Source organism: Frieseomelitta varia, unplaced genomic scaffold, assembly GCF_011392965.1.
Source record: "Frieseomelitta varia isolate USP_RPSP 00005682 unplaced genomic scaffold, Fvar_1.2 scaffold_894, whole genome shotgun sequence".
In the NCBI taxonomy this organism is placed as follows: Eukaryota; Metazoa; Arthropoda; class Insecta; order Hymenoptera; family Apidae; genus Frieseomelitta; species Frieseomelitta varia.
In genome coordinates, this window is record NW_025110694.1 from 293599 (window position 1) to 307595 (window position 13997).

The following is a 13997-nucleotide window of genomic DNA, read 5'->3' on the forward strand; positions in this document are numbered from 1 at the left end:
AATCATGTACAATATATCGTAATTCTGAGAAACTGTACGCACATGTCCATCATAGAACTCTTTGGTCCAGTGTTCACGGTTAACTGCTGTTCAGGCGAAACCCTTAGAGATCTGGGCCTGTTAGAATCCGGCGAAATATCGGTTATGGATGACTGTCGCGACATATCGGGGCTTTGGCTACCGCTTTTTTGTATCACAGTGTTAAGGTGGCTCGTATCTTTTAAATGTGAACCAAGTCCAAGGTCGTCCCGCGAACCCTTCCTCTTCATGAGGTTATCAAAGCTATTTGTAAGCGAGCGCTTTGCTTTCATGAATATTGTGCTTCCGACACCCACGCTTAAGTACTGATTAAGAAATTCACTCCTGCCAATGTATTATGAATTAAATGAAATCACCTCAATATGAATAAAAAATTTGTACGACAAACGTTCGATAAACGCTTGAGATGATATCTTTTTGTTAAAAGAAACCTTACCTATTTTCCGCTGTGTCATGCACGTGTCTGGCCTGTTTCGCTTCGCAATGGACACGCAACAGCCTCATTAAAAATTGATTTTGCTCGCGTAAACTTGTCCCTGTGCCGCCAGCAGCTTCGGCATTTTTGTATTTAGTAACGACAATTTCCTGCTCATCCTCCGGCAGTATTTCCATCCGTGTGAAAATGATATTCTGTGTCCTCCTATCGTTTTGTCCTGCAGGACAAGGAGAACACGCGAACAGCCTCTTACTCGTCCCACAATTTTCTTGTAAATTAAAGGGAGAAAAAAGAAACGAGTACACTCGTAATTACCTTCGATTTCCTGGCACAACTTATTATACCAATACATCGGGCAGTGTTCGCATGAAAATACGGGATATCGTTCCTTTCTTGGAACCTCGCATGTTCCAACAAACGCTTGCGAAATAGCTAAAACAGTCAGTACATTATTTTAAATTATGACGCTTTTCTATATCACATATGTGTATTCCACATTGTGCTACACATGATTCTTTTTGCGAAATCAAATACACTTGATTAGAAAACAATGGAAACAATATACTATATTCGACACACAGATAAGATTAATTGATAAAAACGAGGTACGTACATTATCAAATTTATTTGATCAAACGTAAATCAACATCAACAAAAGCCTTATCTTACCGGCAACAAGATCATCCGCAACCGATTCCGATTGGCACTTGAATACGTAGCCGATAAAAAACTCTACGTTATTCTCTTTGCAAATGAAACCAAAATGTTCTGGATTCTTGACGCCTTGTACGCAACTGGCCACGTCTCTGAGCTGTTTGTGAAGCAGCACTTGCTTCCTATCCGGGCTGATTAGTCTCAAATCATGCCGGCCTACCTAAAATTTAACGTCAGATTTCAGACGTTAGAGTTTCAATACGCGAATTTCACGAAGTTACGATATGAATGATTTACCTGGAACAGCATCGTGCGATTATGTTCGTCACTCCCTCTCGCCAAGGAATCCCTCCTGGTATTCAATACGCTGCCCGTGGAAGACGCCCGTGTTCGCATAACTTCCGGCACTTGCATGGAATTATTGTTCGTAACGTCTCGGTTCTCCTCGCGCTCGTCTTTCTCCGCGAGATTGGCGTTCTGCGTCTTTGGAAACGTTTCCACCGACCCGGTAAGCGTCGACGGTACACCCAGCGAGTTGACCGGCGATATGATACCACTTCCGGATACATTTTCTATACTTCCAGCCTCACTAGCACTGGATTCCTGAAGTACAATTTTTTTTTTTTTTTTTATTTTTTTCTAAATACTCTGTAATTAGCGTACACAGTGTGTAATTTATTTCAAAAGTGGAAAAAGTTGAGATAACTTACCGTGCTGTTTCTCCTGTTATTGGAAGACGTTAAAAGTGATTGACGTTGATACTCGGAAAGAAAGTTAGTCGCCGATGGTCTCGATTTCTCGAGACCGTGAACGCGAAATCTTACTAGCGCATCGTCTATAAAGGTCTCCGACACCTTCGGATGCGACACTCTGATTTTCCCTACGTAGAGCACCTGAAAACAAATGTCGATTGTTGGTCAAGTTAAGTCAAGTGTCTCTAGCTTTTTAAAGATCACACCTACGCTATTCTTTTAAAGTAGTATTTAGAAGCTGTTATTTCGTTATCAATGACAGGTACGACTCTTATCTCTCTGAATGAATTTTTACTTCTAGTACAATCTCATGTTGCGTTCTGCGTCATGGATGAATGTTAAAAAGAACGTTTTAAAAAAAGAAACAGAAACGTCACCTCGAAGAAATGAGAAGAGCTTGGAGATATGTCAGCACCTAGAGACATCAGGCTCGCCGCGCTGCTCTGCGATCTTTGAGGGACATCCCTGTTTTCCTTCATATTTCTGAGGAATTGTTGAACCTAGAAACAAAGGGAAGCATTGAGTTGTAATCTCCCTCGCGACATGTCATTACGGTATTGAAGTTGCAAATTAATTCCTGTCACGCGACACAGAGGACAATCGTGTCGTCCCTAATACTCGAAGAGTTCTCGCGATTCTCGCGTACAAATACAAATTATTTAAATTCATCGTTCTATCTATCGTTCGAGTTTTTAAGATTTTGAAGACATAGATTACAGAGTTAAAGGGTGGCTGCGTTCACTTTAAGATCATGGAGAGGTTTTTGAAGATTAGAGATCCCTCTCGATTGAGCTACAAAGCCGATTTACGTGGCAGCGTATCGATTTACGTACATAATTCACGCTGTCCTACAACAATAACGTGGTGCACGTGCATCACCACCCCATACGTCGTATATATCGACGACGATGTTTTCGAGGAAAAAATTCATCCCAGAAATAGTCCAGGATGTAGCAGCTCAACTGCATCATTAATATACAAAACCGATTTCGCAAGAAAACGTGCCCCAAACGTGGCCGATGGCCGTGGACCAAAATAAATTTATTTCGAGAGCACTCGCCGACCGCATGGTTTTCCCTTCTTTTCCCCTCCCACACCTTCGCATGTCTCTTAAACAATTTCAGATTCATCATTCGCTAGCTTCATTCTTGGCCATCGTCATGTTTTATCAGCCCTTGCTATTTATTAATCCTTTGCACTCGATTTATTTTCAATGTTGTTGATGGGCGTAAACTTGCGTTTATTTTTGGGCAAATGAGTTAAAGTGATTTACAGCGGTGGAATTCAACGTTTTATATTTATTTTATTATTGTTATTAAGATTCGATGTTTAGGATTATTATTATAATATTTAATTTTTTAGAATTATTATTATAATAATTTTTAGGATTATTATTATTTTAATTGTTATTATAAGATTTAATTTTTAGGATTATTATTATTATAATTTTTATTATAAGACTTAATTTTTAGGATTATTATTATAATTATTATTATAAGACTTAATTTTTAGGATTATTATTATTATAATTATTATTATAAGATTTAATTTTTAGGATTATTATTATAAGATTTAATTTTTAGGATTATTATTATAATTATTATTATAAGATTTAATTTTTAAGATTATTATTATTATAATTATTATCATAAGATTTAATTTTAGGACTATTATTATTATAATTATTAATATAAGGTTTAATTTTTAGGATTATTATTATAAGATTTAATTTTCAGGATTATTATTATTATAATTATTATTATAAGATTTAATTTTTAGGATTATTATTGTAATTATTATTATAAGATTTAATTTTTAAGATTATTATTATTATAATTATTATTGCAAGATTTAATTTTAGGATTATTATTATTATAATTATTAATATAAGATTTAATTTTTAGGATTATTATTATAAGATTTAATTTTCAGGATTTTTTAAAGTATAGTATTTTTCTTAGTATGACATACGAGTTTTACAACAAATTTATATTGTCATGCCCAGCATGACACAGAAGTGTAAAGTATTAACATTATTGCACGTAGCGTTTAACGATAAAAAACGAATCTCAATTTAACGTGCTCCAGCTTTTCGCAATTACGTTTACGTTAAAAATCTAGATGAATTCACAGACATTCAGTAATTCAGTAATTAGACGTGGATAATTTATTTATCATTTAAAGATCTAGAAAGATCAATCGTGGCTGATGTGGCTAGCACAACTAGATCACTGAAACTATGCTACGATGCTACGTCATATCCGACTTATAAAACAACTTTCTTGCACGAAAGTTACTTTCGTTTCAGAAATTTCTTCTCCCGGGCACAGAGTGCTGTTGCTGTTGCTGCTACCGCATGTGCAAGATCGAGTTTCAAACGAAGATAACGAATAGTTTGCGTATTGCAAATTCTTCGTGCGTCGGGCTCATCCAAGCGTTACCAGGGTGACTGGCCAAGCGTTAGGTTACACCAATTTTCATGAGCAATCTCGCGTGAGACACGCGAGTTCTCCGCTTCGTTCGCGAGCTACGACGAACGTGTGCAATGACACTACGGACGAACACGCGCGTCCATCTAAAAAAGAAAAGAAAAGAAAAAAAAAAAAAAAAAAACGGAACGTCTGTCGAAGAATTCGGAGAATCGAAGGAAAAAGAGGAACAGGCAATCGTTACGGTCTTCGATCGTGAACGCATCGCTAATGCCACGAACGGTGACAAGCGCCATTTATTATGCAAATCACCGCGGCTGGATTTCGATTGCGCGATGCATCACGAACGATTAACGAACCGAAGACTCTTGGTCGAGATACGACTCGACCGATCAGGAAACAATTTGTATCAATGAAAAAATGATTATCTTGACGAGAGTGGTTATTCGGACGACCGTGAGAGGTATTCTCGGCTGTGATAGCAAGATCTCGCCAGTGTAGTGTCGCTACTTGCTGACACAGATCGGCACAAAGCAGTGGGGCTTCCTTTATCCAATTACCGGACGAGTTTTCTTTTTATTATTCAGCCAGCCCTTTCTCATTCTGTAAAAATATGTACGACTGACACTTGATACACACTTGGCTGCAATCGCGATGAATAGCAACAGGGACATTGAAACTGGGATTCCTCCCCTTTTAATTATTCTCCTTTTCAATCTTAATCTCGATGAATAAGAACCTGGAAGAATGTAAATTCTCTAGGAACGGTGATTAAAATTGTTTTTTTTATTTCGAATCCCTCGCCTCGAACCATTTACGTGTACGACAAGTGACGCACGATTACGTTGTAAATGCAAGGAACACGCGCTGACGAATTTACTTGTCTAACGCATTAGCAGACAATATCTATTGAATGGTGAACTGTGATTCGACGAGTCGTAAGAAATTTAACATCTCGCCGTCTTTGCTTCTGGATTCAATTATTCTTAATAAGAGAACAGTTGTATTGGATATAAATAACTCGTTTCCCGTCGTCACATAACGAGACTGCAACAAAATCGTACATGTAACAAGAAACCTTGCGTCATAGTTTTCTATTTCTCAAGTCTTCTAAGAAAGAATGAAAAAAAAAAAAAAGATACGACTATTAATTTACTAGTTTGCTATTTTTTTTACTAAACTCCTTTCAAACGATCATTCCTTCGTCGAGTCTTCTCCTCTGCATCAAACGCGCAACTGGGGAAGAATCGTGAATTCTCACAAGGTTTTCCAGCGCTTGTTTCTACGCGTCTGGTTTCTCCGTCATTGTTGACAATAGCTCGTCCACTCCTAATTGATCGTTATCAATCTGAGGTACGGAAGGCACGCGTGATCATCGAATGGAGCACGGTTTTGCATCGTGACGCTGCTCGATTGAGTGCGTGCATGGGAAATTAGATCGAGTGTCTCCGAGAACGACCCTGTGAACCGTCTCATCGAGCTGCAGTTAAATAGAAACGGGCATTTCGTAAGCCGTGCTCCCGAGCCAAGGACGCTCGCATGATCGACGATCGTGAGAAAAAGACGCGGCGGAGAAATCGTTTCCCTCCGCTTTTCCGACGCGTTTCACGGCCAGGAATTAATGAGATGATCCACTACGCGCGCGAATCTCACGTCCGTGAATGAAACTTCGTTGTGAAGGAGTGATCGACGATGAATAGTATTCTTTTTTTTTTTTTTTTTTTGTGATAACTGGAATTCCCCGGAATTTTTGCTCAATTTGCCGAATGCAGTGGGAATGATCGCGCAATCTTTTAAAACTGTTTAAAAACTTTGCGATTGTTTGAGAATATTTTCAGAAGAATTGTTCTAGTTTCTTTTAAATGTACGTATGAAACATAATGGTATAATTTTTTTGCTATATAGTGTATAATATATTTTTAATTTAAATTTATAATTATATAATATATTTTTTGCTATAGTATAGTATAGCATGCTGTATAGTATGTAATATATTTTTAATTTAAATTTATAATTATATAATATATTATATAGTATAATATATTTTTTGCTATATGTTATAGTATTATATATATTAGTATATTAGTATATATATATATATATATATATAGTATAGTACATTATATTTATATATTATTATATATAGTATTTTTTGCTATATAATAGTATAGCATAGTATATAGTAATAGTATAATTTTTTTGCTTATATTTATAAAAAACATGAATTTGCATAAAAATCTGCTCAGAACTTTGATGTGCATTTTCATCAAAATGGTATTATATAGTATAATATATTTTTTGCTATAGTTATGTTATAGTATTATATATATTAGTATATTAGTATATTATATATATATAGTATAGTATAGTACATTATATTTATATATTATTATATATAGTATTTTTTGCTATCTAATAGTATAGCATAGTATATAGTATAGTATATAGTAATAGCGTAGTATAGCATAGTATATAGTAATAGTATAATTTTTTTGCTTATATTTATAAAAAACATGAATTTGCATAAAAATCTGCTCAGAACTTTGATGCGCATTTTCATCAAAATGGTCGACTAATATTTCCAATGAAATTAACGAGCATTTTGTGGAACTAACAGATTTAAATCAAACTGCTAAGATACATATCGAAGATTGGTGATGCAACTCTCATTTGGTAAACTTTTGCTTGTGCGTGATTACTTCTTGCGATGTGTACATGGCAATTACTTTTTGAAAGGAAACAAAGGTAAGCTGGTATTTCACGAATGTGAAATTTTAAGAAATATGCATGAAATTCAAAGAGTGATTTCCCTCGCCTTTTTTTTAATTATAGCGTTTCGGTAACAGCTATCGCAGACCTGTTATTACGTAAATTTTCCTCGACAGGGTAGGCAACTAGATATTAATTATTGATGAATAGAAATTTGATGAAAACTGTGTCAATGGCAATTAAAAACCTCCGATGAATGACAATAAATGCAGATCCATTCATTCTTTCATGCAATTTAGAAAGTTGAATTAGAGACGTATGATTGAAGCTATGTTATATAACATGTTCACCATAGCTTATATACATTTGTTTGAAATTTGCAATTAGACGTTTCGTACGTTTTGAAACTTCGAAACTGTGCTTTCAGCCCATGTTCGTTTATGGAACAGCAGTGCGAAAAAGAAAAAGAAGAAAGAAAAAAAAAAAAAAAAAAAAACGGGAGTTACGTTTTCATGCGTGCCATGTGTCGGCCATAATTAAATCCTAATTGCCGGAGGTCGGGCTTAATTTGATTTGACGCTGAAAAAAAAGGAAAACCTGGATCGTGTCGATAGCCATGCGCGTAAGGTCTTTGATCCTCGTTGACACAGTTTCCATTGAAATGTGGAATGCCTCACGTGTGTCTGCCAACACTTATACAGATTAAAATAAGAATCGTTGGCCACCATACACGATGGAAACGTTTCAGATCCATCTAAGAATGTATAGCACTCAACTCAAGGCGTCTAATTATATGCAGACAGCTTGTCGCTCCCAAATCTTGCACGAATATCCATTTCACTTGTGTTATATAAATACCACGGCTACGCAGCACCACGCGAATTTTTTTTTATTATCACCTAAACGATTATATTAATTTCTTGGAGATGAACGAGTTACGACAACCAGACAATTTGAGGTAGACAGTTTTTTTTTTTTTTTTCTACAAATTAATTAAGGATTCTGAGAATTTTTCTGTACATATGTTACAAAATACACGGCAAGCTTGCGTGAGTAAGTAAATGCATCATAGGAAAGAAGATGCAAGTATTTTCCATTTGCTGATTTACGTTTAATATAACACTCATAGGAGTTGATGATAGTGCGCAAATACCAAATCAATTTAGTTCACGAAGGAGGGAATTACAGGGTGTTAGAAAGAAATTGTGCTCGATTCTTCTGAACGATAGTTTTAGCTATAAATATAGCAGGATTGATTTACTACAAATTACATACATATTTTCTACTGTTTCTTTTTTCTAATTATTTTACATATGAAGACATATACGAGAAAATTTACTGTATTTATCAAACATAGTAAAATTTGTCGGACATCTCTCGAATGAGTATCCCAATACTTGTAGCCAACGGTGTAAATGTTCGATCTAAGACACTTCTTGCAAGATAACTACAGAAAGATACGTAAGAGGACGTATAGCGTGCTTCTTGCACGTACGGTAAAACGACAATAAAAGGGGAAAGAAAAAGAATGAAACGTATCTCTTCTGCACGACTAAATTACCATTAAGCCCAAAACAAGCAATCATGTCAATCCGACAGGAACAGGTAAAATGATACCTGTCGCGCAAATGGCGAGTAAATTGTTATACCTTATATTTTTTGTTGCAGAAATTACTATTACACGATTACGCACGTTAATGAGCATGTTTCTTTTTATTTTTTTATTTTTTTTTTTTTTGGAGTCACCGTGAAATCTGTGTGAACGAAAAACTGATTTGCAACTGTGTTGCGTACGTATGTATATATATCCATTGTGACATTCGTTCCTTTTCCGTTCTACCATCGCCATTTTCTGTCGTTGTCATTGAGAGAATTCAAAGAATTGTGAAAGCAGAAACACTGGTACGTGATCGAAATGCCATAACTTTGGCACGAGGCTCCTGGCTACTGACAAAATTCGTGACGGAACTTGGATACACGAGTCGATTGTGAACGTCCTCCTTCGGCTTGTCGCGCATTTACCAAATTCTGGTTATTACTGGAATGATGTGAAGAAATCTGGTCAGATGTTTTCAACTAGCACGTTTCACCAATGCAATATGTTGATTCGAGTACTGCGCTTTGCAAGGAAATTAAATCTTCATGAGTGATCTTTACTTACGCGAGTATTCTATACTCGTTTCTGACAAAAATGGTGAACTTCAGACAAAATATTTGAGAACATTTGTCTCCGTTATTAATTAGGAGGCTACGGATTTTCATCTACTAATGAGAAAATGACGACTCAGGTGTGTTGAAAATTTTGATCCTGATTTTTTTAAATGTTGGCTTTCGTCACAACTTCTCTCGATTACGGAATAAATGAGAATTTCGCGAATCCTTTCTAAGTGTATACAGGATTTCACAGGGAAATCTGGTGTATGCCAATATCTTCGTATGTCATAGTATTTGACATGGAGATGCCCTTACCGACTTTTACGAGGTACAATTTGCAGAATGCGGCCTATAGAATGCGGAGAGTGAAACGCAAGACGTGGAATGTAGAATGTGAAAGATGAAATGGTACGATACGAACTGCAGAAGTATTAAAAATTCATACGATCACGTAAAATACATTTCTTATTGGGTTTCGTAACACTAACTTCGAGTACTTTTTCCTTTTTTTTTTTTAAGAAAAAAAATTACTTGGTTATGTAAATACAAACTAAAATGCTAACACAGCAACCTTCGCGTGATCGAGCAATATAAATAATGCTTATTTTCTTGTTAATGACGCAGTCTCAAGATTTTTTACTGATCGGTTGATCCTTGTTCTTTACACTCGTCAGAGCAAAATTCCCACAGTACGAAAAGCAAGAAAATTGGAGGAAAAGTTGAAAGAAATTTTAAACTTGTCGATTGTGTATTTCACATTCTACTGATTTTTTACTTGATCGGCTTTAAATTCTAACTTTTTCGAACCCTATTGTTCAATTGGATGCAAATTTCACTCAGATCAATAAATAATCCAAGCATTAACTTATGGAATTCACGGTCGTTTAAATGAATCGTGGAATTCCTAACGGTCCTCAACAACTTGTCCTACTTTTATTCTACTTACATAAATTACAAATCACAACGTTCTTAGTTTTTAGTAAATGTTATTTTTGGCAGTTTGTCCGATTAGCACAAGTAGTTACCTGTATATAAATCCATACTGAAAGAACTCGGAGAGTTGTTGATTAATATTAACGGATACATTGCGTATCTAGGAAATATCGAATTAAAACAAAATTTATTTCTCACTCCAAGAAACGTTATACAGAATGACATACGTAAAAGTCGAAACATTGTTGCTACATTCTAGAATGGAAAAATGGTTCAAAATAACTGTCCGTTTCCCAAAATGTCTGCTAGGAGGCGGCAGTAGCAGCGGGCAGTTTCAATCGCGAAATAATTACGTCAAACTTACGACTTTAGACGAGTTTAGTACTTTACGTAAGTTTTCACTATCGCGTACGAAGTAAACGTGAGAATGCAACGATATCCTTAAACACTTGAGAGCCAGCGAATCTCAGTCACGTTTAAGAAATAACACGGAAGAAGTCTGTGCCGAGAAAGCTGATATTTTTCATGGAATAATCGGAACACGATCACACGACAAACATCGCGGCAAAGAGTTGAGATTCCTGCTCGTTCGTCCGCTGTTGTAAATTTAGATCCGCGCCTGGTTCCACGAACGTAGTCTTACTGACGACGACGACGACGACGACGACGACGACGACGAACGGAAATGAAAAGCAAAGGGAAAACAGCTTCCAGGCTGGCGAACATTCTCCGTCGCGTATGCCGTGCGCGATTAGTCGCGCGAAGGATGAACAATCTTCTGATAAGCCGAGCGTGAGACTAGGACGACAATAGAATTAGGTATACTTGTGATTGATGTGATAATGTTTGATCGTGATAAAACTTTCGAACACATTCTCGATTTAATTCCAAACATAAATTAGTCTCACTTTGTGAACCACTACCAAGGTCTAGATAATAAAGTGTCGTGCCAGAAATCTCAAGGCAGTAATTTGACTACGACACACACATCTCATTGCGTTTCAGAGCTAATGGAAAGTATTTGAAAAGAAACAAGAAAATTTGTAACTACTTCTTAGATGAAACTGATTTTAATCGTTTATTGATTAACATGTGAAATTTGGGTGATACGAAAAGTTCAACTGAAAGATGAAGAGCGTAGTGTCATGAGAAGATCGCAAATAATGTACGCTTGTTGAGAAATAGAGCGAATAATGCGAGCAAAATGTCATGCGAGGAATGACAAACACTGTCTTGGAATGAGAGAGAAAAGAGAAGAAAACCAAGAAGAAGGCTAAAGGCTAAAGAAACGGCAAAGAAAAGGGAAAACTTAAACATGCGTTCTGTTGCATTCTTTATACACCGTTTTATATAACTCCTTGAATTTAAAATGAGCCAATTTTATGTCTCTGCTAGAGTTGAACATTCTAATTTTATTAATGTAAACATTTAACGAAACAGAGATTTCCAAAAATTAATAGATAACGAGAAAAGAATAAATTATTACTACCAAAAAAGTCTTTCTAATATAATTAGGGATACAATAACAAATCAACAACATAATAACATAACAAATTATTTTAATCTATTTCTCGCTTATTCTAGAAAAATACTAGAGAATAACTAACATAATTCCCATGATACGTATCTCTTTACAAAATGATTAAATTATCTTCAGCAACAATAAACTGTTTCCTAGAATTCTTCATTATCTCAACACTAAATGCACATTTATTTTCCATTCATTTCAAATGAAAATTAATAAACATTGAATACTTCATTTGTGATAATTCTAATACGCAAATAATGCACGGATTGCATTGGTAAATCTTGACCTGCGATTTTTATGTATTCTTGTACGAGCAAAGGAAAAAGGACTCGGCGCGTCCATCAAGTAGTGCATGTCATTAATTCACGCTACCTATTTTAAATTTACTTCTTACTTTCATATTGAGTTTATCTAACCTGCAATGTATTTAAAAAGTTCGAAAGTACATTGTACTTGCGTATCATATATTTCATTTCATGCTTATTCAAATTTATTGCTGCGATACTGTGTTATTAATAAATAGGTTGCGATATGCGAAAATATAGGAAATATCGAAAAAATAAAGATAACTTAAAGACTGAAGCAAATATTTAAGTTCTATTTAGTTTATATATAGTATAATAAATAAAAGTTGTATATGTAAATATATATGAATAATAAAACTCAATACACGTAATAATAAAATACCTAACAAATATATCGTAGCTAACTTGATGAGCAATCTCAAAATTTATTCAAAGAAATCAAGAAATTAAATCGAAAGAGGGAACAGCGCAAAAAAGCAATTCTTACAACAACTCGGATTAAAAAAAATCAGGCTACGAACGATTTCTTGATCTACTCACTGCAGGCTTTTTGCCAATAGCGCTTGCATCGCTGTAGGACGTAACCTTCATGTAAGGACTGGAAACGGATATCGGCACGGTAATCATTTTTCCACCGTTTATCTCTCCACTTTTCTCCCATTCGATAGTCGACAAAAATCGAACGCGAGTTCAATCACCAGGATCACCGCGACGTGTTTTTCCTTTTCTCTCAAATTGAAAGCTTTGGCACGTTTTCAGGATCGCTTCTGGAGGCGCGATTTTTTTGGGAGGTCGGCGCACGATCTCTCTTCCAGACGACAATGACAAAACGATGCTGGTTAGGAGAGTTTATTATTATTATTACGCTCTTTCACGTTAATTTGCCAACTGTCAGATGCGCGTAAGTGATCACTGACTCTGATTTATCGTCGAAAGTTTTGTTCATTCACTGTGACGGTTCCTCGAATAAATTTTCTATGAACTACGACAGGAGCATGAACTTGCGGCTACCACTTCGTCAGATTTGCGATTTTCGAAGTTCCTCGTGAAGCTTGGTATACGTTGGCGCTTAATAGAAAATGATTTATTTCCGACCAAACTTGTGCGTCTACTTTCAAGGCTGTTCACAATAGTAAAGAGCCGTTTCTCCACCGAGTCGCGTATACGTGTATACTCACTGGATTCGATCTCGAAATTTCTACTTTTAATTTAACTACGAACGTATCTCTAATTTTTTTCTTTCTTTCGATACTTTCACCAGAGAACGCGGGAGATTTAAATCTTTGGCAAAGTTCGATGCACCAATCGAGAACCAATAGTTGGAGTAACTATTTCTGTTTGTCCGATTTCGACTGATCGTTCGATATTGCTTCTTCAATTGTGTATATGACGCAAGTAATTTTCAACTGTTTTCAATGATTTTTAAATGTTCTGTGTGGTTTCGTTCGGCGTCACTAACTTCGACACTTTCAACGAGAACTGACAGCATGAACCGTCTCGTCTCAAGGCAAGCATTGCACTGATCTAATCGTGGATTAGCGTGCGAACTTTTCTAGTTCAGTCGAAACGACGTTGTTTTCAAGCTGATGTAAGTAGTAACACCTTTACCGACGGACGAGCAAACATCGACTGACACGTAGCGCACCTCGTCGCTTGAACAGACGAATGGACCTCCTTGGCGCGCTTCTTTCATGCAACGTTGGTGGATTATTTTCTGGAAAAATATCTCTAAAAGGGTTGTCATAATTTGATCCCGAGCCATTTATTACCAAACATTTTCTGCCGATATTAATTTATTAAGCTACCAAGTAACGTTTGTCGCCTCGCATCGTTTACTCCCCTGTATACGTTGTCTCAATTTCGTATACGTCACTTGTCACCACAGGGTGTTATGACATAGTTTACTTTATTAATTGTAAGACCAAAGATAATCGTCATTAGCTTATCATACTTTTTTTTTTATTTCTTTTTTTATAAAGTCTGCCGTTAATTAAAAACGAGAGGCTAATTGAAGAATAATGTAGTATTACAATTTTACATGCATTTTATTGAGTAGAT

The 13997-nt window shown here is 35.8% G+C and overlaps 1 protein-coding gene across 4 annotated transcripts in view; it reads right to left on the minus strand.

The window, feature by feature from the left end:
* The window catches only part of LOC122537209 (TBC1 domain family member 1), a 30856-nt gene that overhangs the window by 4832 nt on the left and 12027 nt on the right, over window positions 1-13997 (minus strand). For 2 of the 4 annotated variants that reach the window (XM_043670230.1, XM_043670229.1), the window contains exons 2-8: window positions 2259-2381; window positions 1840-2022; window positions 1427-1732; window positions 1145-1349; window positions 791-907; window positions 476-692; window positions 43-363 (exon numbers count right to left, since the gene is read on the minus strand). In XM_043670230.1, the coding sequence (XP_043526165.1) occupies window positions 43-363; window positions 476-692; window positions 791-907; window positions 1145-1349; window positions 1427-1732; window positions 1840-2022; window positions 2259-2360 (1451 nt within the window). In that variant the 5' untranslated portion in view covers window positions 2361-2381. Of the gene's footprint in view, window positions 1-42; window positions 364-475; window positions 693-790; window positions 908-1144; window positions 1350-1426; window positions 1733-1839; window positions 2023-2258; window positions 2382-7712; window positions 7719-12479; window positions 13567-13997 lie in introns of those variants that run through there. The other 2 variants (XM_043670231.1, XM_043670228.1) reach the window with 2 other exon arrangements.